The 26,682-nt window shown below is 44.8% G+C and overlaps 1 protein-coding gene across 3 annotated transcripts; it reads left to right on the top strand.

Annotated features, from left to right (window-relative positions):
• On the top strand, window positions 1-25,964 carry ZBTB21 (zinc finger and BTB domain containing 21). Of its 3 annotated transcripts, none has more exons than XM_081301660.1 (3): window positions 5-6,007; window positions 19,439-21,024; window positions 21,628-25,964. In XM_081301660.1, exons 2-3 carry the CDS (start codon window positions 19,452-19,454, stop codon window positions 22,620-22,622), a joined length of 2,568 nt encoding a protein of 855 aa, XP_081157786.1. In that variant the 5' UTR covers window positions 5-6,007; window positions 19,439-19,451; the 3' UTR covers window positions 22,623-25,964. The 3 variants fall into 3 exon arrangements, with proteins under 3 accessions (XP_081157785.1, XP_081157786.1, XP_081157787.1); XM_081301661.1 differs by having other exon boundaries at window positions 921-6,007; window positions 19,439-19,605; XM_081301659.1 differs by having other exon boundaries at window positions 1-6,007; window positions 19,439-25,964.
• Window positions 25,965-26,682: the final 718 nt, after the last annotated feature.

Raw genomic sequence — 26,682 nt, 5'->3', positions numbered from 1 at the left:
CCAGGTTCAGAGGGCACAGCTTTTGCTGTAATCAATTAATCCCCTGAACCCCCAGTTCAGGGAGTTTCAGAGTTTTATACCCGGCATGTAAAGGGAGTGGCTCAGAAGTTCAGTCTGCAGAAGTTCACATAAAAGCAGCTTTTTCTCTCACTGTTCTGGGCAAGTTAACCCTTCAAGGACCACACCTGAGAAGGGGAGAGCTTCTTCTCCCCTCTCTTTCCTCCCCCTTCCAGCTATTACCATGGAGCCCAACTGTAACTTATCTTAGAAATGTTGACATCTCTGTGAAGCCCAGCTCAAGGCCAGAGGCCTTGTTTGCACATTTCTACAAACTACTATATTGGATACATGTTTGTGAAAAGCTAGTAAGGGGTGTCCAGCACCTGGAGTTCTGGTATCTCCCAGGCCAGTAGCCAAGTAAACAGGGCAACATGAAAATAGGAAGTTTATCTACATTGGACTCTTTTGCTGACAGTCCAAAAATCAGCCATGGTGAAGAGGGCTATTCTGTGGAGAAAGGGGGTGCCACTTCAGGGGAACAATCACAGCAAAGGCACAAGAGAGAACCTGTTCCCTCTCTCCACACTGTCCTCTTTGCAGAATAACTAGTTCATCAATGGCTTCCCTGATCACACACAGGCCTTGCAGCGGGAGCCCTTTGTTTCCCAATTGCTCCAGGTTATACACACATTTCTCCATTTCCAACTCATCTCATCAAAGTGCTGTGCTCTGGATTCCCCCCTTCCCATTAAGAAGAAAATGAGATCAAGGGCTGACCAGTTAATGAACTCAACCAACTATATCTGAAGTATTTCAGAGCAGCTTGACATATTGACGGTCACAGGCATTGCTGTTGGAAGGTTCGACTTCCATTCTTCCTCTTTCTGGTGTTTATGAACCTCACTTTCTCAGCATGTAAAGTGGGAATCATTATTCCTAAGGAACAAAGTGGCTGGGAGGATGGGTTCACAGTTAGGGGCACACAGCAGACACTTGTTAAACAGTAGCTGTCATTCTTCACCCCAGTCCAAACACTGGAGACAGGAGCACCCATCTTTCTTTACCAAAGAAATCCCGTGGTGCGAATTTTAAAGGAATTATATTCCTCACTTCCTTTCATGATAGAAACTTATAGAACAGCACAGAAGAAAGAACATCTAAATCCATGTTCTTACTATGCACAAAGTTTGTAATCAAATAGAGTCACTATTGCCATTACACACACTCACACACACCCAAATCCTCTCACCATCTTCCTGCTGTGGAGTTGTTGGTGTTATTTGGTTATCATCAGCGAGGTGCTGAGCTGGGGACTCCAAGGTCCACGTGTAAGGCTATGAGGACTGGTGGTGAGAAGTGGGAAGCGAGGCCCTTCAGAGAACACCAGCACACCGCTGGGGGGGCGGTCCTCAGCTTATTAGTCTCCCCTACCTTTTTCATGGCAATCTTTAAAGACAGGGCTTCCTGGTTGTGAGATCAACACTTGACCCAACCCAACTTCACACATGCTTAGAGTACCATGGCCAGAGCCTTCCATTCGGGCCTACTTGTGTCTGAAGTAGTGGCCACACTGAAGAGGCCATTTTCACAGCATTCTATCACTTACCACCTTCCTTAATTTCCCCACTTTCCATTCCCTTTTCTGTCATTTACTTTGCATAAGTCACCTCCAGTTATTTACATATACGAACAGCGTTTTCATCTGCAGCAGGCTGAAGAATGACCCTGTGAATACCAGGTCCTGGTCCCTGAAACCCGGGGATCTTTGCAGATGTGGTTAGATTCAAAATCTTGAGCTGAGGAGAGTATCTGCATGGGCTCAGAATGCCTTCTCAGCTTTCCATGAGAGGCAGACAGAAGGCGGCAACAGTTCCCATGGACATGGGAACGCAGTGACACCACCACAGCCCAGGAATGCCAGCTGCTCCGAGAGCTGGAAGAGATGGCAATGGACTCTCCCCACAAGGTCCCCCTGACACCTTGACCTCAGCCTGGTGATATGACTTCAACGCCCATCTCCAGAACCGTGGAAGAACAGACTTGTGTTGCTTTAAGTCACCACATTTGGGGTAATTTGTTGCAGCAGTCATAGGAAACTGATCCCTACCCTCTACTCCAACCTAGATTTTTTAAGGGACAACTACCCAAACCACAGGTTGGGCAAATTTGGATCTCTGTATTTGAAAGCTCTGCATTTGAAATGAAATGATAATCACAGCTGAGTAAAACTTCCCACTTCCAAATATGGAGAGGCTTGTTTTAAATCCCATGCAGACTTCCCTCCCCCAACTTATGAAAGGCTGTGTTTGTTTGGCCCAAGAAATGCAGACAAACTGAATTTTATAGTATTACTAACACCACAGTGTTGGACACCACTGTAAACCAGTTTCTAAGGAAAAACGCCAACCAGCCAGATCAGCTGGCTCAAAAGCAACAGCCCTAGCAACGGCCCAAAGCTCTGGGACACCACACCATAGGAGCACACAGACCTTTGAGCTGCCAAGAAGAGATGGGTAAATGCTGTGGTAATGTCAAGCCCGACAGGAGATGGCTTTGGTCTAACGCTTGTAAGAGAAATCAGATGTGTCATTCACATTGAATCCAGGGAGCTCGGAGAGGAGGAGGGAGTGAAGTGGTCTGGGTCAGGCAGACAGAAAGCCACCTGGCAGCATTGGACAGGCCGTGGCCAGTGCTGAAGCTTCAGATCACTGGAAGCCATGGAAGGGTGGTAGCAACTAGAAAGCAGTTGATCATCTTGGTGCTTAGGAAGAGGAACCTAACTGAAAATGGGTTAAGTGAGTGGGAAGAGAAGGAAGCAAAATCGAAGCTGGAACTGGGTGGAGCAGCTAGATTGGCCAGAGGGGCTGGGAGCCTGGAACAGCCTAAGCAGCACTGTTGAAGACGGATCCAAGGGACGTTTAAGAGGTAGACTGTTAAGACTAGTGCCAGTCAAATGCAGAAATTGAGAGAAATAACTATGTTTCTGGATTGGTTAACAGGGCTGACAGTCCCTTTAAGTAGGGTAGAGAAGGAAAGAATAAGCAGATTATCAAGTGCGGCTCTGAGCCTGCCGGTACACGGCTGTGGGCCATCCAGATGGCAATGTCTACCAAGATGGCTAAATGATGTGTGTTCGTTATAACTGAATATGCGTATGGGGCTAGAGATTCTGCTCGGGGTGCTTCAGGGCATGGCTATCACTCCATATAAATACAGAAACTTCGACCACAGGCTAAGCCCATGCTGCAGACAGAGGAGGACACACAGTCCAGGGGAATGAGAGGTCCTGGCAGGCAGATCCAACAGCAGCTGCACAAGTGGCACTAGCGAAACCTATACAAGGTGCTTACACAAGTGTTAAAAGGAGGCTGAAAAGGAACTGCAGGGGTGGGGTAAAGAGGTGACAGAATCCTGGAGCAAAATGAAACTGTCCTGGATGGTGAGAGGGGAGAGATCACTCAGGTGGAGGGCATCACACTTGAGCCAGAAGCAGGAGGCCCAGCAAGATGGGTTGGGGGTGGGAGCAAGCTGTGAGGCTGGTGTAGGTTGGAGTCTGAACTTTATGCCCAGAACAATGCAGAACCCTGAACACTTGAGTGAGGAGTGCCACCATGCCTCTCGCTTCTTAAAAAGACACTTTGGCTATAAAGTGAGTGAAGAAAAGGGAAAACTGGAGGCTCGGAGAGCAATTAGGACACCAGGTAAGCTGGAATGAATGGCTGCATTGCTAGAGAAGCATTTAGGAGGCAGGATGGACAGGACTTAGTGACAGGCCCAATCCGGAGGTGAAGGGTGAGCCCAAGGGTGGTGTCCAAGTTCCAGCTCAGGTAACCAGTGATTGTCCTGGGATGGATGAGACCCCCCCAAGAGCAAGCATAAAAGAAGAACCAAGGTCATAGTCCTTAGGAAACTGGAGGTGAGCAACACAGGAGGGTGAGGAGCAGAAGAGAGGCAGGAAATACAGGACACTGAGATGTTAACTGCAGCCATGGGGTTTGAGGAAGGAATTGGTAAAGTATCACAAGTCAGAGGTCAACTGGAAGGTCAAAGGTTCAGCCAACTAGTGATCTGTGGCTTCAAGCAGATACACCAGTGTGCATCATGTTGAGGTTGCTTAGAAACCAGCAGGCGAACAGGTAGCCAGCTAGGGAAACACCATGGGGCAGCCACTTTGGGCACCAGGTACAACAGAAAACCTGGCTTCCAGCTCAGGCTCAGGCCCTGCAGCTCCATATTGGTTTTCCTGCCTATAAAACAGGGATAACATAAGGCTCACTCAGCCTTGTTACAGGGGACCCTTAACCTCAAGGCCCTTCGAAGCACATAATCACTGCTGCCTTCTAAATACAAGGCCACAGTTTGCTTTACCACCCCACAGTTCAATAGAGAAAAACATTCTTTAAAGTTCTTAAGTAGGTGTAGGAGAAAACTTAGGATGCCAGATTCTTAATACTAACAGTCGTCTCAACATTAGTGAAACTAAACAAACAAAAGATCTATTAATTTGGAGATAAGGTTCATCTGTACAAACCTAATGCAAAATTATTTCTCCCATATACTCCTCACTTAATACATTATTTTAATCTAGGATCATGTGCACAAACTCAAACTTCAAAAATTAGTTAAGGGGGCTGAGATTGTAGCTCAGTTGTAGAACACTTGCCTCACATGTGTGAGGCACTGGGTTCAATACCCTGCACCACATAAAAATAAATGAATAAAATAAAGGTCCATCAACAATTTTAAAAATATTTAAAATAAATATTTTAAAAAGTTAATTTTGAAAATTAACATATACCGGAAAAGTATTAATTAAAGCTGACTTAAAATCCAGAAAATTGAAGGATCTGTTCTAGAATCTCCTCTTCATAACAAGGACTCCTGGTCGGTTCTAAGCTTTGGAGAAAATGTCAAGCTGTTCTATGTAGCTTGTCTAAACTAAAGAAGCTTTCTTTAAAGCTGGCATTGCTATCTAGTTTGGTTGCAATTGAAAGTGAAGTGAGTCTTCTAACAAATGGAGCTGTGATGTTCACCAGAAAACCCATGCTACATGAGAACTGGGGTTGCAGAGAGTAAGCTGTTTCCTCCTGATCACTTAATTCAATACTTGCTTTTAAAAAAGAGGCTCCTGTCTGTAAAAGCGTGTTGGACACGCCTGACAGGCGGGAGCGGACACTGCTGTGGGGTCAATCTGAAGCCCTAACTAGTTTTCTCCAGTTCTCTCCCCAGCCGTCCTCTGGCATCTGGTCATTTCAGGAGGAGAAAATGGGTGGAAACGGGGAGTGCAGTTCTCCACCAGCTCCGCGTCCTGGGGCTTCCCACACTGGCCTCGAGGCGTCCGCTACAGCCAGAGGGCCACCTGGGCACGGCCTCCGCCGGCGCGTCGCAACCGCCCGCAAGCTGAGCGACACTCGCGGCGCCCGACGTCAAGGTCCCCGTGCTCGGAGGTTTGCTGGACCCCGACAGGCTCAGCGCTGCAGGTCCGAGGGCTGCCCGGACTCCTAGGGGTCCCGCGGGTGCGCCGCTCCCGGAAGCCAAGACTCCGAGGCGGCCCCGCCGGCACAACTGCGGCAAAATGTCCGCAGCGACCACGCCGGCAGCCTCCGTCCCCCACCGGGGACCCGTGCGCCTCCTCGCCGCGGCCCCTCACCCCTGCCCAGCCGCCTGCCCTCGGGGACCGAGGAAGTAGGGTCCGGGCCGCGGCGGCAGGCGCTGGCCCACGCGGGGAGCAGGGTCGGCACAGCTCAGGGCGCGGGGCACCCGCACAGCTCCCCAACCCCGCCCTCCGGCCCCGCGCCGCGCACCTCCCTCGCCCCGCCCCCCTGCGCCCGGCGGCCAATCCCAGCGCCGCGCACGTGACGAGCGCTGCCTGCGATGACCTCATCCCTGGTGTGGGATGACGTCAAATTCAAGATGGATGGAATCACAGCGGCAGCGGCGGCTGCGGCGCGCGCGAGCCGAGTGTGAGCGGAAGGGGGCCTGGCGTCTGCCTCGGGGTTGAAGAGCGGTGAGTAACGGTCACGCCTCTCGCCCCGGAGAATCGCGGGGCCCCGTGGGGGGCTACTGCCTCCCCGCAAAGCGCGGCCTTTCCTGACGTAACTCTGAGGTGATTTCTCTCCCCTTTTTCCTCCGCCAGCGGGTTGCGGGCTTCGGGCGCTTCTGCGCGTGCGCTGGGCCGCGGCGCTCACTGAGCATGCCCGGGCTCCCACGTAGCCGATTGTGCCTTCACACCGCGCATGCTCCATGCTCGCACCTGGCCTCGCCCTCGCCACCGCGCATGCGCGGCCCCTCGCCGGCCGCCCCCTTGGTCCCGGCCGGGCTGTCGGCGGCCGCGGCCCCGCGGTGGTGGAGCGCGCGCCCCTCACGCGGAGCCGTTGGGACACCCTACGGGCTGGGCGCGCGCCCCGGTTCTGAGCAGCTCAGGCTTGGCGGGGCGGTGGGAGTGGGGGCGGTGGTGGGACCCGGCACCTGCCATGCCGGGAGCGTGACAGCCCCGGGGCCAGGTCGACCCTTTAGCCCTGCGCCCCCAGCGGACGCCGGCGCCTCGCGACGCGGTCCTGCTCGTCCAAAGACCCCAGGACCTGGTCCGGGGCTTTCCGCGGCTCCCGGGACCCCGCCTGGCCTTGCTCGGCACCCAGGCAGCGTCCTCCGGAGACGTTCCGTGCCGGTCTGCAGGGTCCGCCCTGGGGCCGCGCACTGCCAGTCCCCAGGTCCCTGGCTGCCGAGCGGCGCTGGAGCGGGCAGACTGGTTGGCGGCCGGCTTGCCGCTGGTAGAGACCTCGTGCTCGAGCTCCCCAGCTCTGCACCTCTGCATCCGAGGGCGTCTGTTACAGCATAGTCCAGTGATTGTTCACCAGCATGACCCTGAGTCACGAGTTACCGAGTTTGTGTCATGTTCCTGGCACCTTGAGGGTTAATCCATTTTAGGAAGATTTATCATTGAAAATTATTTTTAGAAAACGATTCCCCCTGAAGGAGTAAATCCCACCTCCACCTTTGATGACTAGTAGTCATTAAGTTTGACTTTGCCCCTAAATATTGCTGTTAAAGAGAAAGTTGAAATTTGAGGCATTGGTTTACTTAAAAGTAAGTTTCTGTTTAATTAATCATTCCTTTTGACACCATTTATTGAAAGTATAGAGTATTCTGTGGAAATAAAAGCTGAAGAAAGTATAAGCCTTCCCCTGAGAAATTTACAGGATTAGATAGCAGGGACTATTACACAGATACACTGCTAAGGGAAAACTAAAAATAAGGAATGAGAGACTAAGTTGTTACAGAAGCCCCTGGACTAGAAGGAAGTAACTGAGGGGTTGAAGAGCTAGGTTCACAGGTGTCGAGTGATTGGCCAAAGGGTAAAGGAAGGAGAAGAGGTCCCTGGCAGAGGACAGCTCCTGGCCAGCAACGACCAAGCTCAGCAGGGAATGTGTGGGGGACAAGCAGGTGTGAGGGTGACCAAGCTCAGCAGGGAATGTGTGGGGGACAAGCAGGTGTGAGGGTTACAGGTGCTGAGCTGGATCTGTTGGGTTGGTACCAACAGGCTGGAGTGCAAAAAGTCTGAGCAGACATAAAGATGTGGGAGTCATTGTCCACACGATCTCAGAGGAAGCACAGAAAATGTCTGGTACTGGGCTCTGTAGCAAAGGTTGGAGAAGTAGAGGAGAGCAAGTCTGGGTCTTGAGCCTTGAGTCCAGTGAGTTCTGTTTCTGTACAATACACAGATGAAAACAAGAGCTCTTCCTTTCAGAAGTTTCCTGAGGAAATAGATACAAGCAGATCCTCTGAAATAGTTGGGAATTATTGCAGAGGGATCTAATATTGTGGTAGTTGAAATGACTGATCTGCTGGCTGGGGCAAATTGTGGAAGCTTTATAGAGATAGTAACATTTCAGCTGAATCTTTCTGTAGACAGTAGCCAGATACAAGAGAGGCAGGAAAGCTCTTTTTAGGAGCCAGAAACTGGGTATGCAGGTTTGTAGGGTAGCTGGTGTGGAGAGTCCAGTAAGGATGCAGATGTGAGTTGAGAGTGTGAAGAATTTGCATGCCAGTCTATAGTTTCAATTTTTCTGCAGAAAGTAACAGAAAATAATATTCGAAAGCAGCTTTACTTAAGAAAAACAAAAAGTATTATTACCTCTCCTGTATTTCATTGGAGTAGAGTTCACAAGAATCAATATATAGTTATTGCTGAGCAGGATAGCATGTCTGGCATTATCAGTTCTATGTTGGAAATTGGCAAGGCAAGTCCATGAGTAAGCACTACACAAATGATCTCCACCATGTAAATGATGAAGGCATTGAAAGGAGGAGTTTGCTTATTGTAAGCCAGAGTTGTCGATGAAAGTGTATTAGTTTGCTTGAACTGCTGTAATAAAGACTGCAGACCATGCAGCTTAAACACAGTTAAAATTTTCTCAAAATTACAGAGGTTGGATGACTGAGATCAAGGTGTGTATAGGGCTGGTTTCTCTCTGTGGCTTGCAGACAGCCTCTAATGCCTGAATCCTTACAGGTTCATTCCTCCATGTGTGTCTGTGTCCTGATCTCTTTAAAGGACACCAATTATAGTGGATTAGGGCATATTGTAACTTATTTACTTCTGTAAAGACCTCATCTTCAAATATGATTGCTTGCTGAGGTGCTAGGGGTTAGGATTTTAACGTGTGAGGGCCTGGCCACAATTCAGTTCTAACCGAAGGCTTCCTAGAGGTCTTGGAACTTGACCTGAGTTGGGGAGGGGCTAAACACCACCTGGGAAGCTTCAGATTGGGTAAAAGAAGCAATACAATGTACAGGTTGTGTCTCGAGAGTATTGGAAGCAGAAAGTTATGATGAGATAGCTAAGGGGAAGAATCTTAAAAATAGTTTGAAAGCAGATTTTTATAGTGCCTTGGGATCCATGTTTTATAAAATCTTCATTTTTTTTGAGAGAGAGAGAGGTAGAGAGAGAGAATTTTTTTAATATTTATTATTTAGTTATCGGCGGGTACAACATCTTTGTTTGTATGTGGTGCTGAGGATTGAACCCGGGCCGCACGCATGCCAGATGATCGCGCTACCGCTTGAGCCACATCCCTAGCCCAAAATCTTCATTTTAATCTAATGAGGAAACATTGCTTTTATTATTTGTTTCTAACCAGGACAGAGGCTACCTGTGTTCACAGTGGTCCTAGGTCTCAACTAAATTGTTGTGTGGCACTTCCTGAGGGTCTGCTGCGCCCCTAGGCATTGTACTCATATCACACTGTGTTTTTCCATCAGGGCGATTAGCACATCAGAAGTTTGTCTTATTTGTTTGTTTCCTTATTTATCATCTAATTTACCTCCCTGGATCGAGGGGGCTCTTGTTTATTTTGAGAACCCCCTGTATTTCAGATACATGCAACCATGCCTTGCCCATAAAAGAAGTTTAGTAATAAGCTCAGTTAATAATAGTGATACCTAGTGTATATGTTGTGTGACAGATCAATGCTTGTTTTAGGAAGCTCTGTCTAGCAGCAACATTGTAAAGCATGGGTTTGGAAGGCATGACAGGAAAAGTGAGTACCACGTGGAAATATATTAGTTAGGGTTCTTTAATAACCAGAACAGAAACAAACTGGCCGACTTGAATTGAAAAAAGGAATTTATTGTAAAGATACAAAGTTGCTCTTGGGGTTGTAGGAAAAGCTAAAAAAAAAAAACAACAACAAAAAAAAAAAACAAAAAAAAACAAAACCTTGGGCCAGGAAGGTCAAAGCAAACTAATTCCAGGAATTCTGAATCGGGCACTAGTGGGTTGCATTTTCAGGCTCCTGCTGAGATAAATCAGCTTCATTCATCTGTAGGCTTGTCATTCTTCTCAGGACCCATGTTCTAGGGAGAAAGTTTCTAATTGGCCTTGGCTTTGGGGTGTGTGTCTGCAACCATCAGACTGTGCTCATGGGACAAATGTTCTTCCAAAGCAGAAATTAAGGGGCTGTTCACAGGAGGAGGAGGAATGGCTGCTGGGTGGTCAGAACAGACCAACTAACTGCCTGTGACCAGAGGCCACCCTGGTGTGGTGCAGTTAAGACCTGAACTGCACTGGGAAATCATTCTGCTGGTGGTGACGGAGAGTATGTATGCTTGAATCAAATTCAAACCCGAGAGAAGAGACAGACATTCTGAAAATGTGATGGAGTGGAGTACAAGGTAGTAACCTGACCCTCTGGAAGGATCGGGTAAGCTAGTCTAGCATTGAAATCTGAGGAGCTTTAGGTGTTTTCTGGATGTCTGCATTGTCAACAAGTGAGTGATCATGAGAATGAACTTCAGTGCCAGCTTCCTGTTACCATAGAATAGTAAAATCAAATGAAGAGAGTTAGGCTAAATCCAGCAATGAGGGTTTGCACGTGGAACTGTGTGTTTTATTCCAAAGTCAGTTGGTGCACTGGGTGTTTGCCTGAGCTACATGCATTTCCTCTCTCTCTAGTATCATAATTAGGATTATTTAAGCAATCTCCAACATTCCAAAGGATCATGGTTCCCAGAATTCCATTTTAAGTCAATGTTTGTGGTGTTAAAAGACATTTTCCTTTAGAACTGTTAGTAAGAGTTCTGGGCCACCACGATAATTTATAATGCTCCTTAGCTGTGATACCAGCCTGAATTTTAGTCTCTGAAACTTGAAAAAAGGTGGGATTATTTTGATTCTTTTTGATCTCCCTCTCTCGCCCCTCACTTAACCTCCTAGTTTTGTACTTGGTGCCTGGCTGTGCTTCACTTTCTTCTGCTTCTGTCCCCAGAATGCTCTGCCTACCTTACCTTTGTCCCCTCAAAAATCTTCATTCCTTGCAGCTGTTCTGACATTGGTATAAGGAAGAAAATGATTGCATTAAATTAATTTACTTTAAGATATGGGTGCCCAGACTTCCTTAGCATTTAGTATACTGAAGGACTTGGGGATCCAGCAATGAATGGCTTTGTGGCCATTCTAGGGAACCGGAACTTGAGGCCAGGCAAGCTTTTGAGATCCCTGTGTTTTTGGTGTTTGTGGTAGAAATGTGGAGAATAGAACCTTTGGTGTTACTGTAACTGGCAAGGGACTATGAGTCCTAGTCCTTCCCTGATGTTTCTGCTAATGACTCATCCACTGTCTTGCCCCCTAGCCACAATAATAGCTTCCTGAAATCCCATTGCTGTTATACTCTTGGAATTCTTTATCACACTGTTGTCTGTTTAACCACAGGAATGTGAGCACCTGGAGAGCCAGAAGCTGGCCAGTTTGCTCACCTCCCATTACCAGCACCTCTGTGACATGGAGTGTGGAGCAGGCCCTCAAAACATAGGGGGGGGAGGGGAGAAAGATGTGTACTTGTAGATGGGACATGTTCTACAGACCAGGGCTTCATACATGTGTTGCTTTGTTTGTACCTTGCAGAAGTTCCATGTGGTGAAGGTAGTGCTCACCCCATTTAATAGGAAACTAGATCTCAGAGAGTTCCAAATGGTCTTTAGAAGGTCATCCACCTAATAGGTGGTGAGTAACTATGGGAAAGGCTTTTCCACAGAACTGTCATGCCTCCCATGAACTGTTGACCTAAAGATGCTCTCATCTTGAACTTTCTAGAAAAAAACATAAAATAGAAGTGGTTTAGGGGCTGGGGATATAGCTCAGTTGATAGAGTGCTTGCCTTGCATGCACAAGGCCCTGGGTTCAATCCCCAGTATCCCACCCACCCAAAATAGAAGTGGTTCAGGCACATTTGGGAAAATATTTGTGGGTGAGGATCCCAAATGGTCAGTGAATCTGGTTTTCTGGGAGGGTTCCTTGCAGCTTTTTTGCTGCTTATAAGCAGGCCTTTTCTTCCACCTATCACCCCCTTTTAAGAGCTCCCAGGCTTTCCAGCATGGCTGAAGTGATGGAGCCTACATGTTGAGTTAGTAGAGATGAGCAGTGGAGAGGGAGTGGGCTGTGGACACCAGAGGCATCCTGCATTTTTATGTGAGATACATGGTCTTTGGTAGGTCAGATTTCCTGTTCATTCATAATAACATTCAGGAGAACTGGAGTCTGGTGTGCCAGCATATTTATTGTTTCTGGATCAGAAAAGTGCATCAAGGAAGAAGTATCTTCAACAACAAAGCTGGCTTCTTCTGAGGGCCAAATAGGGGAGAAATGAGTTTTGAGAATTCAATCTGCAATTCCACCAGCCACAGAGAAGTTTGTTAGATCATCTCATGATGCTCAACGATTACAGTTTGCCTTTTTGCCTACGTTCTCAATGAAGCTTTTTATATTTCACTTAAGTTGTTAAACTCAATAAATACATGATACCTACTGTGGTTAAAACACAAAAATCCAGAATGTTAATTTTCTAAAAGCAAGTCCCTTAAATGAAGACGAGGAAGCACCATAAGCTCCCCTGCCCCCCCCCCGCCCCCCGCAGCTTCCGTCTTCTTTTCCAGCCTCATAATCTCCCACCCCACATGTACCCTTCACTCTAGCCAAAAGAATCCATTGCAGCTCCAGGGCTCTGTCTTGTCTCTTGATGTTGCACATGTCTCTTAAAATGCCCTCACCATGTTCCCTGATTCCTTTCCTGACGGTCCTCTCACCTGTTTCCAGTGGCCACAGCCTGTACTGGGTCCCTTCCTCTGCCACCTGCATACTGGACTGCGTTGATCGGTTGCCTTGTCCTATTGCTATGCAAGACTTAAAGTTCCAGAAGGCAAGCTGTGTGTGATAGGTTGACAACCTCCATGTTTAATAGGATTCTAGCATATTCTGGGTGGATGCCCAGCCACCAGAAACATATACTGTAATGATTAGAACCCATACTCTGGAACCAGACTCCCAGCTCCACTACTGGTAACCATAGGCAAATTTTTGACTTCCAGTGTCTCAGTTTCCCCGCTTGCAAATAGGGCCGTGACTATCTAGCTCAGAAGATGATGTGAGAATTAAAAGGAAACTATAGAGACAGTATGGTAGAGTGTTAAGAACTCAGCCTCTGAAGCCTGCTCTGCTGCTGCTTATTTGTGTGGTATTGAGTAAGTTACTTGACCTTATATGCCTCAGTTTCCTTATCTGTAAAATGGGAATAATAGTAGTACTTATCTCCTAGAGTTACATAAACAGTGAATTATTGTATGAAAGATGTTTACTTTCATGTATGTGGAAGAGTAAGCACACACAAGTATTAGCTATTTTTAAGCATGTAGTGAGGGTTTGAGTGAGTATAATGGAAAATAAATATTGTGATGTTACTCAGTGTGTCAGGAACTTGGACATCCGTAGCTCCTTCGTTAGCAGACAGTCTCATTGATGACTCTAAATGGAGGTTACAGTCAAGTGAATACTTTCACACCCCCAAATAATTTTCAGGACAGAGAATATTTATTTTATAGCTTAATTCTTACTTTATTATTGTTCCCTAATTCCAAGATGTTTTTGTTCAAAGAAGATAGAAGCCTTTGGTTCAAGAGATTGGAAGTAGTTACTTAGAGCAAAAACAGGGACTATGAAGAAAGGATAAAGAAAGAAATCTTTCTAAACAGTGAACAGCAAGAAGAATATTGCTGTCTGGCAGTAGAGTGCATGTGATACATGGAATAGCATCATTTGACTTCCAAGACACAACAGTCTCTGCTGACTTTACATACCTCCTTAACCTGTGCCTGTGGATACAAGTTCTCTTGGCATCTTGGTTTGGATTCACCCAAAAGCAAACCTTGATATAAAGGTTTAACGTAGAAGTTTATATGGGAAATTATTCCAGAAAGCATAAGAAAGGGTTAGAGCCAGCTGTGGTGGCATACACCTGTAATCCCAGCTGCTCAGGAGGCTGAGGCAGAAGGATCTTGAGTTCAAAGCCAGCCTACCCTCAGTGATTTAGTGAGGCCCTGTCTCAAAAAGGGGCTGGAAATGTGTCTCAGTGACTCAGTGGTTAAGCACCCGTGGGTTAAACCCTTGTCCCAAAAATGAGGGTGGGGGTTAGAGAAGGATCTTCAGAAGAGATGTATGGGGGCTGGGTTATAGCTCAGCGGTAGAGTGCTTGCCTCACACTTGTGAGGTACTGGGTTTGATCCTCAGCACCACATAAAAAGACAAATAAAGATATTGTATCCATCTTTTAAAAAAAGAGAGAGATGGGCTGGGGATGTGGCTCAAGCGGTAGCGCGCTCGCCTGGCATGCGTGCGGCCCAGGTTCGATCCTCAGCACCACATACCAACAAAGATGTTGTGTCCGCCGAGAACTAAAAAATAAGTATTAAGAATTCTCTCTCTCTCTCTCTCCCTCTCTCACTCTCTCTTTAAAAAAAAAAAAAAAAAGAGAGAGATGTATTGATGGACACATTGTCATACTCATAAAGTGTATCAGAGCTGAATTCCTTTAAAAAAAAAATCTGAACTTCTGAATTTCTCTGTCAAACCCCATGTCAACTAAGGACATCCTTCCGGCTGTTGTGGCAGAATTCTTAGACACATCCTAACTCCTTCCTTTCTGCATTCCTACAGTCATTCTGTTAGCAATCCTAATGGCTTTGCCTTAACCTCCACTGCCACTACCTGGTCCAGGCCACCTGGATCATGGCAGCAGACTCCTCATCAGCTCCAGTTTCCACTTGTGTCCTGTGCTCTGTGGTTTATTCTCCATGCCATAGCCAGGGCTATTATTTTTTGTTTTTTTGGTAGAGAATAAAAAGTTTGAGAGCTCACTGTTTCAGAGGTCTTAGTCCATAGAAAGCCAGCTTCATTCCTCTGGGCTTCAGGTAAGGCAGAATATCATGGCGGAAGAGTGTAGTGGAGGGAAGCAGCTCACATGAAGATCAAGAAACAGAGGGAAAGACTTTACTCACCGTATACAAAATATATACACCAAAGCCATGCCCCGAATGCCCACCTGCTGCAGCCACACCCTACCACCTTCAGCTACCACTCAGTTGATTTCTGTCGGGATTAATTCACTGATTGGGTTAAGACTCTCCACCCAATCATTTCTCCTCTGAACCTTCTTGCATTGTCTCACATATCAGCTTTTGGAGACACCTCACATCCAAACCATAACATGGCCCCCAAAAGCTCACAATCATCTCACAATGCAAAATACATTTTGTCCATTTCCAAGAGTCACCACAGTCTCTCAGACTCAGGGCAAGCTTGCCTCATGAGCTCCTGTAAAAATCAAAAGCAATTTACAAGTATCCAATATATAAAGGTACTGAGTAAACATTTCCATTCACAAAATTTGGGGCCGAGAAAGGGATAGGACCAAAGCCAGACTGAAATGCAGCTGGGCAAACAAGTCCTATAGCGCCACATCCAGCATCTGGGGCATATGGCATCGTGATGTTCTCTCCAAAGGGCTTGTGTAGCTCTGCCCGTGTGATCATGTTGGTTGCAGCCCAAGTGGCCTTTCTGTTGGCTTGTCTCTTCAATACCTGCAGCTTTCCTACAACGATGTCCCTCATTACTGGTATTCTTAATCTCGGGGGTCTCCACTGCAACTTTGGCTCCTCCTCAAATCTCCACACATCACTCTCAGAGGCTGCCTGCAGGGACTCAAACCCTGCTGCACTTTTCCAGGCCTCAAAGCCTAACTGAAATTTTGGTGGAAGCTTCCATGACCCCCTAATTCCAGCACCCTGCAATCCTGCAAATCCAGCACCATGTGGTTGATGCCATGGTCTTCTGCCATCTTGAGCAGTAGCCAAGCCTCCAGGGACTCTGGCTGCAGCAGTCTTCTTGTACAAGAATAGAGTAAGTAAGCTACCCAGGCCCTCTTACTGAGGGCCTGGGTAGCTTACTTACTGAGGGCCTGGGTAGCTGAGCATGTTGAAAAATCTTCCTAGGCCCCCTTGTACAAGAAAGATATTCCACTGGTCTCAAGAGAATTTTTGCTTTTGCTTCCTTGAGTCTGAGATGGATATGATCTTGCCAATTCCTGAGATACTCTTGAGCCATCTTTCTTATCGTTTCTGGGCAAAGCCTTTAGCATTTTAGTGGTGGTAATGTCTTTAACAACTGCAGCTTTCTTGGCACCAGTTTTACTCCCACCTTTCAAGTCCAGGTTTTTCAAGTCTTTCTGCTCCACTTTCTGCTATTGATTATCACAGTAAATTTGGCTAAAAGCCACCAGCAATATCCATGCCACCACCTAAATGTTATGCAGCCTAGAAATTTCTTTTGCCAGATTAAGAAGTCTGTGGCTTTTAAAATCAGCCTCACAGAAAGTCTCAGGACACAGGTAAAATGCAGACAACTTCTCAGCCAGAATATAATATGAAGGGCCTCTAGTCCATTTACCAACAGTGTCCTCCTTTTCCTCTTAAACCCTCTTGAGCCCTGTCTTCACTGACCACGGTCCTATTAGCATTCTGGTCTTCTGAGCTCCCACCAGAATCAGCCAGTAAGCTTAAACAACCTAAAGCATTTCCAGCTTGCGCTACTAAACATCTCAAATTCCTCCTACCAATTCCAAAAAAGCTTAAAAAAATTCTGAACCACATGGTCAGGTTAGACACAGCAACGACCCCATTCCTGGTACCAATTTGTGTTTTATTCTTTTTTTTTTTTTTTTTTTTTTTTTTTTTTTTTGCTGCTGTGACTAAAATTGTAGAGGGTAAAAGTTTATTTGAGGGCTCATAGTTTCAGAGGTCTCAGTCCATAGAAGGCCGTCTTCATTTCTCAGGGCTTGAGGTGTGATAGAACATCATGGCAGAAGAGTATGGTGGAGGGAAGTGACTTGCAGGATGATCAGAAAGCAGAGAGCAGCTATTACGCTTCTGATTAAAACAATTCAAGCTTTGTCATTTCTTTGCTCAGTCTTCCAATGGGTGTGTGTTTCTCATTGTGAAGTTTCCCCAGCAGCCCACTCAGCCCTATGCAGTCAGTCTGTCTCCTTCTTGCTTCTGGGATGTCCCCATCCTTGGCTCTCTGGCTCTTTTGCTCCAGCCCTTCCTTATGTTGCTTCCCTCTGCTGTGATGGCTTCTTTCCATATATTCAGGCTTATCCCTCATTCCTCAAGTTTTCTCAGGTGCCATTTTGTTGAATGAGTGAGTGGCATGAGAGGTTTCTGGTACCATTTGTAGTGTGTTGTAGGTGCTAAATAAGTGATAGCAATTCCTTGACTCTCAAAATAGCATTGTGCAAGCCGGGCACTGTATCCCTGCGGCTCAGGAGACTGAGACAGGAGGATCGCGAGTTCAAAGCCAGCCTCCGCAATGGCAAGGGTCTTAGGAACTCAGTGAGACCCTGTCTCTAAATAAAATACAAAATAGGGCTGGGGATGTGGCTCAGTGGTTGAGTGCCCCAGAGTTCAATCCCTGGTACAAAAAAACAAACAAAAAAAAAACATTGTGCAGAGTAGCTATTTATTGTCCCTATTTTATAGTGGCAAAAACTGAGAGGTTAGCTAGCTCAAAACAGTGTCGAGCTTTCTTGATTGTCATCCAAGGGAAGGAATGTATTTCACATTTCAGCCTAACACCAGGTTACTACAAATTGCCAGTACAAAGCTGAGTCAGTACCTGTGACATTATAAGCTTCTTTTTCTTCTGACCTTTGTAAAAGATGAGGTTTCTTTATACAAATAGTTGTGTGGTTCTTAAAGTGAGGCAGAAAATTAAAATGTCTGAAAAGGAAGGGAAGGTACCTGTCAAACAGTCACAAGTAGAAGAATGGAGTTTTACCATTGACTATGAAATGACAGCAGCATGGAGGGAAGGGAAATCTGGTACTCTGCCCCAGGACTGGTTTGTGGCCCAGCTGAAGTCATCCATCCTGGAAGCACAGCCTTACCTCTGAGTCAGCATTGTGCCAAGGAGTGAAAGTAGGAGTGAGAGGTTGTGTGTGGCAACTCACAGACTGCTCTCTGCTGGCACTGCAGAACCTGGGCCTGGGTTGACCAGCCAAGGCTGGCCCCCTGGAGCCAGGAGAGAACCTGTAGAGGTGCTGGGGCTGAGTGCGGTTCATCTACAGAGTGCTCTCTCCAGAATGATGAGACTGTCACAAAGTTCTTAATTACTTTGGATCCATTCTGATAGTAAAAGTAAATGTCATGAGTGTGTGTGTGTGTGTGTGTGTGTGTGTGTGTGTGTGTTTATACTTATTTTATTTTTGGTGGTGCTGGGGATCAAGCCCAAAGCCTTGTGCATGCTGAACAGACACTCTGCCACTGAGCTATATCTCAGTCTCATAACAATATCTCAAAGAGAAAATGACATTATAAAACCAAAGAGATGAAGTGTTATGAAATTCACATAAAGACTCGTGGGGAGTCCAGCATTGCCTCTGCAAGAATGCCTCTGTCTGCCTTGAGAGCACGAGAGAGTTAATCTGGACCCTTTTCTTTGATACTGAATTAAGTACCTATTTATCCTGCAATTCTTGAAAGTGAAGTGCATTAGTTGAGTACTTACTATGTTTTAGATGCTGGCTCCTGTCGTCTTTGCCACGTCCTTCAAGAGGAGGCAGCTTGACTCCTACTTCACACAAGGCATCCAGCAGATATGCCTGAGGACATTGGCTCACAGGGAGGAGCTGGCACCCAGAGCTCACACTCACCCATCACACTCATCCACTTTTAGATTTGAAGAGAAATCCAGTGTGAAACCTCAGTTCAAATCCCTTAAGTTTAGAATCAGACTAAAGTTTTCTTTTTTCCTTTTAAGATATTTTTTTTTAGTTTAGATGGACATAATATCTTTATCTTATTTATTTATTTATTTATTTATTTTTATGTGGTGCTGAGGATTGAATCCAGTGCCTCATAAATGTGAGGCAAGCGCTCAATCACTGAGCCACAATCCCAGCCCCAGGCTGAAGTTTTCTTGGTGGTACTGTTGAAAATGCCATTTGGTTAGAATAGTATTCAAGAGATTTCAAGGTAATTTGTGTTTAAAAAAAAAAAAAAAAAGTTCCTGATCTTTAATGCTTCTAACCTTTGTTAAACACTTTGGTTTACTGCTAATTAGCCAAGATTTTTCTCTTTTCAAATCCTTACCCTTTTAAAAGTCTGACAACACCTGCACTTTGCAACCCATTGGTACTATTCCTATTACACACAATATACAATAATAAATTGATTTAAAATTATAGACTTCAGAGGTTTTAGTCATTCATCCTTATTCTCCAAATTAATGAATAAAACCAAGCATCAGCTGAATGAGGATCCTGAGTAATAAACTTTAATTTTCAAGTATCACTTCCATATATACCTACCAAGTTTTAGCAGTCTTTGTCTAAAGTATAGTCTTGAGTTCCTAAAATTCTCCAGTTGTAATGACTGATGATCTTTCTCGACCAGGAAACAGTGTTTTATATTTTTACTGTTATTTAAGTAAAGTTATTCAGAAAGCTTCTGTCAGCCCACTCTGCTGAACACTGGTGCCTGCGGAAAGACAGCTGGCTCTACCTGCCCTGGTGAGTCTTTAACCACAGTTTTGGAGATAATTCTACTTTCTGTTTTTCAGAGAAGCCCGAGCGATGGAGGGGTTGCTGCACTACATTAACCCAGCGCATGCCATCTCTCTGCTCAGCGCTCTCAATGAAGAGCGCCTCAAGGGGCAGCTGTGTGATGTGCTCCTGATTGTCGGAGACCAGAAGTTCCGAGCTCATAAGAATGTCTTGGCTGCCAGCAGTGAGTACTTTCAGAGTTTATTCACAAATAAGGAAAATGAGTCGCAGACTGTCTTTCAGCTGGACTTCTGCGAACCAGACGCCTTTGACAATGTGCTGAACTACATCTATTCCTCGTCCCTGTTTGTGGAAAAGAGCAGCCTTGCCGCTGTGCAGGAGCTGGGCTACAGCCTGGGGATCTCCTTCCTGACCAACATTGTCTCCAAAGCCCCACAGGCCCCCTTCCCAGCCTGTCCCACTAGAAAAAGAGTGTCCATAGAGGATGAAGAGACCAGTTCTCAAAAGAGAAGTGTCATCGTGTGTCAGAGTAGAAGTGAAACACAAGGGAAAGCTGCTGGTCAGAATCCACCTGATCTGAGCCATGCTTCCCGGCCCTCACCAAGTATTGCAGCCAAGACCAGTACCAATAAACCGGCTCCTAAGCCAACAGAACCACTTCACAATCTGTCATTAACTGAAAAGAGCTGGCCAAAAGAGAGTAATGCGGGGTTTGCAAAGTCTCTTGAGCATTCTGGGTCTTTGGATGACCCCAGTAAAAGCACCTTGGTGAAGAGGAATGCAGTGCTGTCCTCGAAGCCTCTGCAGGACAGAGACACCGTGGACGATAAGCCAGGGGTGAGTGGTCAGCTTCCCAAGGGAAGAGCTATAGAGCTGGCCTTGACAAGACCACGGCCGCCTGTTTTGTCTCTCCGCAGCTCATCAGAGACTCCCTATCTCTTAAAAGAAAGTAACAAAGGAAGTGGTCAAGGTGAAGATAGGAACTTGTTGTACTACTCCAAGTTAGGCTTAGTAGTCCCGTCCAGTGGGTCTGGTTCTGGAAACCAAAGCATTGACAGAAGTGGCCCACTTGTTAAGAGCCTCCTCAGACGGTCATTGTCAATGGATAGCCAGGTTCCTGTCTACTCACCCTCCATAGATTTGAAATCTTCCCAGGGATCATCTGCAGTGTCCAGTGATGCACCAGGAAATGTGTTTTGTGCTTTATCGCAAAAATCATCTTTAAAAGATTGTAGTGAAAAAACAACCCTGGATGACAGGCCTCAAGTGCTACAACCACATCGCCTCAGGTCCTTCAGTGCTTCTCAGTCCACAGACAGGGAGGGGGCCTCCCCAGTGACTGAGGTGCGCATTAAGACTGAGCCCAGCAGCCCGCTGTCAGACCCTTCAGACATCATCCGCGTTACAGTGGGAGATGCAGCAGCAGCCACGAGAGACCTGCCTCTGAAAACAGAAGATGACCACAAGGACATGAGCAGGCTTCCAGCAAAGAGGAGGTTCCAGGCAGACAGAAGGTCACCCTTCAAGAAGGCAAAGGCAGACGAGCAGGGGCCTCTTGCATCAGAAGATAACTGTGAGGACAGCACAAACCCTCCCCTGGACAGAGATTTCCCAGATTCTGACTTGAACAAAGACGAATTTGGTGAGTTGGAGGGGACAAGACCAAACAAAAAATTTAAATGCAAACATTGCCTTAAGATCTTTAGATCAACAGCAGGTCTTCACCGCCATGTTAACATGTACCATAACCCAGAGAAGCCCTACGCTTGTGACATCTGTCACAAGAGGTTTCACACCAACTTCAAAGTGTGGACACACTGTCAGACCCAACACGGCATAGTGAAGAACCCATCACCAGCCTCTAGTTCCCACGCAGTTTTGGATGAGAAATTCCAAAGAAAGCTGATTGACATAGTGAGAGAGAGGGAGATTAAGAAGGCCCTGATCATTAAGCTGAGGCGCAGCAAGCCTGGCTTTCAGGGACAGAGTAGCTCCCCAGCACAGCAAGTCATCAAGAGGAACTTGCGCTCTCGAGCCAAAGGAGCTTACATTTGTACTTACTGTGGAAAGGCGTACCGTTTTCTCTCTCAGTTTAAGCAGCACATAAAAATGCACCCTGGAGAAAGACCCCTCGGAGTAAATAAAGTTGCTAAGCCAAAAGAGCATGCTCCTCTAGCAAGCGCAGTAGAGAGCAAAGAGGTTTACCCGTGCCGCCTCTGTAATGCTAAGCTCTCTTCTCTTCTAGAGCAAGGCAACCATGAGCGCCTATGTCGGAACGCCACCGTTTGCCCTTACTGCAGCCTCAGGTTCTTCTCGCCCGCGCTGAAGCAGGAGCATGAGGACAGGTGTGAGTATAAGAAGCTGACCTGCCTCGAGTGCATGCGCACCTTCAAGTCCTCCTTCAGCATCTGGCGGCACCAGGTGGAAGTGCACAACCAGAACAGCATGGCCCCCACTGAGAATGTCTCCCCGCCAGCTCTGGAGCACAATGGTGAAGTAACAGCTGCTTCTAGGCCCCAGCCCCAGCCGGAGCCTAATAAGGTAAATCACATCACTACACCAAAAGACGATAATGCGTTCAGTGACTCTTCAGAGCAAGTGAACTTTGACTCAGAGGATTCCTCCTGTCTCCCTGAAGACCTTAGTCTTTCCAAACAACTGAAAATCCAGGTCAAAGAGGAGCCTGTGGAGGAGGCTGAGGAGGAGGTGCCCGAGGCCAGCGCAGCCCCCAAGGAAGCAGGCCCCAGCAAGGAGGCCAGCGTGTGGCCCTGTGAGAAGTGTGGGAAGGTGTTCCCAGCCCACAAGCAGCTGGAGCGGCACCAGGAGCTGCTGTGCTCAGTGAAGCCCTTTATCTGCCACGTGTGCCACAAAGCCTTTCGCACCAATTTCCGGCTCTGGAGTCACTTCCAGTCCCACATGTCTCAGGCCACAGAAGAGACGGCACATAAAGAGGCAGAGGTATGCCCCGTCCCCACAAACTCCCCCTCGCCACCGCCTCTGCCACCACCGCCACCCCTGCCTAAGATCCAGCCTCTGGAACCTGACAGCCCCACTAGCCTGCCTGAAAACCCCACTCTGGCCACAGAGAAACTGTTTGCACCCCAGGAGTCGGACACTCTTTTCTACCATGCCCCGCCCCTTTCAGCAATCACATTTAAAAGACAATTTATGTGTAAGCTCTGCCACAGGACATTCAAAACAGCCTTCAGTCTCTGGAGTCACGAACAGACACACAATTGAGAGACCCACACTTACCCGATATGAAATGGGAGGCCCCTCAATTGTGAACTGTCCTAAGAAACAAAATATTTTTAAAAAAATAATAATAAAGGTTGGAAATTGTTATGCTTGAATTTAAGTTTGGGATAAACTGACATTATTTAGAAATGTCCTAACTCAACTTCAGAAATAAACTCTAAAATATTGTGGTTCCAGACCTCACAGCAACAATGGGGTTTGATTTCGTTACTGTTGAAATTGGATTAATCTTGATGGATTGCACAATCCTCATTCCAAGGTGTCAGTATAATCATTTAATTGAGGTTTTTGGTTTTTTACTGATTTGTGATTAGTGGAATGCTGTCAAGAGTATTCCTTCTTCTGATTATTTTAGACACCTGAGTTCTAGTTAAATCTTAGCCATGTTCTTAAGGCCAAAATGTATCAGGAAGAAGTGGAGTTGTTGGCAGTATTGGTTTAGATCTTAGACACCTTAGCAATAAAAAATGATAAACCTCAACTTTAACAAGTTATCCTGGCACTTGATAAAAACAAATATTTGGTATTTTGTGGTCATGTAAGAACTTTCTTTTTCTATGAAATTTGTGAGAAATTTGAATCAGCAATAGTCACACTTAGATTTTTACAGAATAATGAAAACTTGCTCTCTGTCACTTAGTATATCAAATAATGGTCATGCTCCAAGGAAGACACAGAAATGAAAATACAATTTACAGGAGTCCACACTTTTCCAGGAGCTTCAGCTGCAACAGGCGTGTCATAGAGACCTCTGTATCACAGTCTAAATCAGACCTGCGTTGAAAGGACTGTGCATGTTTGGTTTCCTCCAATTTATGTTGTCACAGATTGAAAGTCAGTATAATTGGAACAAAATGCAAAGCTGACATGGTACTCATTCTGAATTCAACATTAGTGTGACAGGTAGGTGGGGACAAGTGTGTAGACAGATCCCACCACTAGGAACCAGTACAGCCACTCTACTATGTTCTGAACCACCACTTCCTTCTAGAGACCTCAGCAGAGGAGGAAGCCCCACCTTGTACTTCAGACGTACTTCCCAGGAACAATGTGTATGATACACCTTTCTCCTGCCTCTCTGTCTCTTATGAAGACTTCTGTTAGGATGAGTTGGAGTTTATAGTGGTTAAAATATCAGTAACAGAACCATCTGCTCTAGGCCACTACTTAATAATCAAACATATGTGTCAAAGCACTTTTAAAGGGTCCAAAACTGATTTTTTGCTACTTATTTTGGTAATAGGGTTTGGGCTTTTGTTGTTGTTGTTGTTCTTTTCCTATTTTGTGACAGTTGTAATTAAAAGCCTTTTAGTAAGTGTTATCCAAAGTTCATTCAGGTGTTTCAGAAGGGAAAATTTTTATTTCACTTTTATGGGGAGGGTTACATATATAAAAGAAATATTACTGAAACCACGAAATCCTTTGTAGGTAGTGACACGAATTAAGACTCCAAGTTTATACTTTTTTAACTAGGTATTCTTTCAAATTAGAAAAGTCAACTATGATGATTGAGAAATAGTTTTCAATTTGTGCTCTAATAGAAGAGAACTCCACCTATCAGTCTCATCATCAACATTCCATATCAATAGTGGGGGAGATATTCTTTTTATTGAAACAGTCATTTTTATAAAATACTAATTGACTTTGTATATTATAGAAATTATATATGAAAATTTGCCTTTTATCCTTTCACTTGAAAAAGCTATTAAAAAATCCCCAAATATTTTAGTAATTATTTCTATTTTGTTTTCAAATTTGATGAAGAAAGGAAAATAAAATTACGTTGCAGTTACTGATTCTTGCCATCTTTATATTTTCTTGAAGAAATCTATGCATTTTACAGATGAAACTGAAGCATATGACCTTTAATGAAAGAGACATCATGGTGGATTATCGCATATGTAATTCATTCCCTGTTAATGTGGTCATTCTTACTCTGAGCACTAGCTGCCAATTCAGAAGACAGTTGCCTACATGACTGTTGGCATATCTGTGATAACTCCACGATACAGAATAATCTTGGCATTGCAGATTCAGTGTCCCAGGACTTGAACCTTTATGCTACATTTTTGAAGATTTTTTAAGTAATACTGTTAATCAGTAAAAAAATATTTTTGATCTCAATATAGGCTCTGCATATCTGTTAGATTTTAAAAATTAACCAGTGTTTTGTCTTGGTCACATTTTTTTGTCTAGGCAAGAAGTATAAGATTTCAAATAAAAATTTGAACCAAAAATCATTTATAATGCAGTTCTGGATTTTATATTACTTTTTATAATGTACCTTAAAAGCATTAGGCTGAAAGAGTTTATTTTGGTGGTCAGAAACAACAACAAAAAAAATGCTTCCACTCATGTAACTATTTTAAATGTTAAGAAGTAAAATAATGAAAGACACATTAATCGATTTATTCAGTAAACAGTTTTTTAAAGAATGTTTATCTCAGCCAGTAGGCAAATATTTGGTGTAATAAATTGGTCTTTCATTGTTGCAACTCCTTTAGATGGTAAAGATATTCTTGTAAATGTTTTTTCTGATTGTAATTAATTTTTGAAAATGTAGAAAACTCATTTATTCCTTGTAAGTATTCAGGATGCCTGCTTTTTTACGCAGTGTGGAAAGAATGTAAAATGTTTTAATATATTCTTTGTTAATCTGAGAACTTGTTATTGAATCCTTTTATGTGAGGTAAGGAGGGAGTAACATAAAAGTGTTTTTTATCAGAGTAAGCAATGGAGGTAACAAATATTGTGCATTTTATAGTAATATTTCAAGATTAATAGAATATTCATGCTTAAGACTAGTTAGTATGCATTTATAATTTTACAAAAATGTTCAACTAGCAGTTCAGTAATGGATGTTTTTGGCATTTGTGGGGAGATGTATGTGTTCCTGTTTCTGTTTGGAATGGGTCATATAGCCTTCTCTCTGTAAAAATGTGTCCAACACTTAATTGGTTATCACCTAAATCCACACAAAGCCCCTATTGGTGCTAATGAGAGTAGCAGCTCTGGGGCAAGAATGGAATGTGCCCTTCCCTGGAGTCCCCATGGCTGTGTCTCCTGCCTGGCTGAATAGTCAGGGTGTGGAAGAGACAGAACAGACTTGAAGTTGGCCTTTGTTCCCTCAGATTGGGTTCTTGGGTGCATACACACCTGTGCAACTATAATTCAGAACTACAAAAAGTAAAAAATTTTAATTTTCTTATATATAAATAATTAGGTGTCACTCTTAACAGATTTCTTGATAAATTTCATTCAATTAACTATTGGAATATTACAAGTCAGTTTGTCAGTTTCTGATATCTCATTGGTGTTTTTTTTTTATAAACATTGATTTAAATAATGATAATACACATTCTTTAATAAGTTCAAACACTGGCTACTAAGCTTTTTAAAGTTTTAGAAATACATTTTCCTCTTGTGGCTCTAGCACTTTAAGAAGTTTGATGTTTGCGTGATTTCGAATGGGCTCTTTCAGTGTTTACCAGGGAGTGCTGCAACCTAGGACATTTCCATACGACAGGAGGAAACTCAGTGTTTAGATTCTGGAGGAGAAAGAGTGAACATCAGGTATTTCAAAAATTCCTTTCAGAGACAGGCTTTGGGGAACCAAAGCATTTTACTGTAAATCTTTACAATAATTGAATCAGAATTCTTTAGTCATTTGTTTGTACTATCTGAACTTCCATAGTTATTCTTGGTTAATACTAATTCTCAAAAGATGGATAATTTGTTACTGAAAAATACAAAACTGTCTCACAGTTTGCATTGAATATATGCTTATTGTTTAAAGAAAAATGAATGAGTGGTTTTGTAATATGTTTTTGTCGTTAGGCTTTGGAGTAAATCACTTTTTTTAGGAATAAGCTTTTTTGGACTGAAAATTCATAGTAAAATAGAATATCTAATGTTAATCCATTGCTTACTTGTACCTAATTCTATTGTCTGTTCACTTTGCTTAAATCTTAACTAAGAATGATTGGAGTCAATAAATTTGTACTGTATTTTGCTTTGAGTCATGATTTCGTTACGTTTTGCA

This window comes from Spermophilus citellus, assembly GCF_964194105.1.
Source record: "Spermophilus citellus genome assembly, chromosome: 7".
Lineage (NCBI taxonomy): Eukaryota > Metazoa > Chordata > Mammalia > Rodentia > Sciuridae > Spermophilus > Spermophilus citellus.
Note: the sequence above shows the minus strand (reverse complement) of the source record. Positions and strands in the feature narration are given on the sequence as shown.

Coding starts and splice junctions, on each gene's coding strand:
- ZBTB21 (XM_081301659.1), top strand. CDS start 19,452: ATGGAGGGGTTGCTGCACTACATTAACCCAGCGCATGCCATCTCTCTG.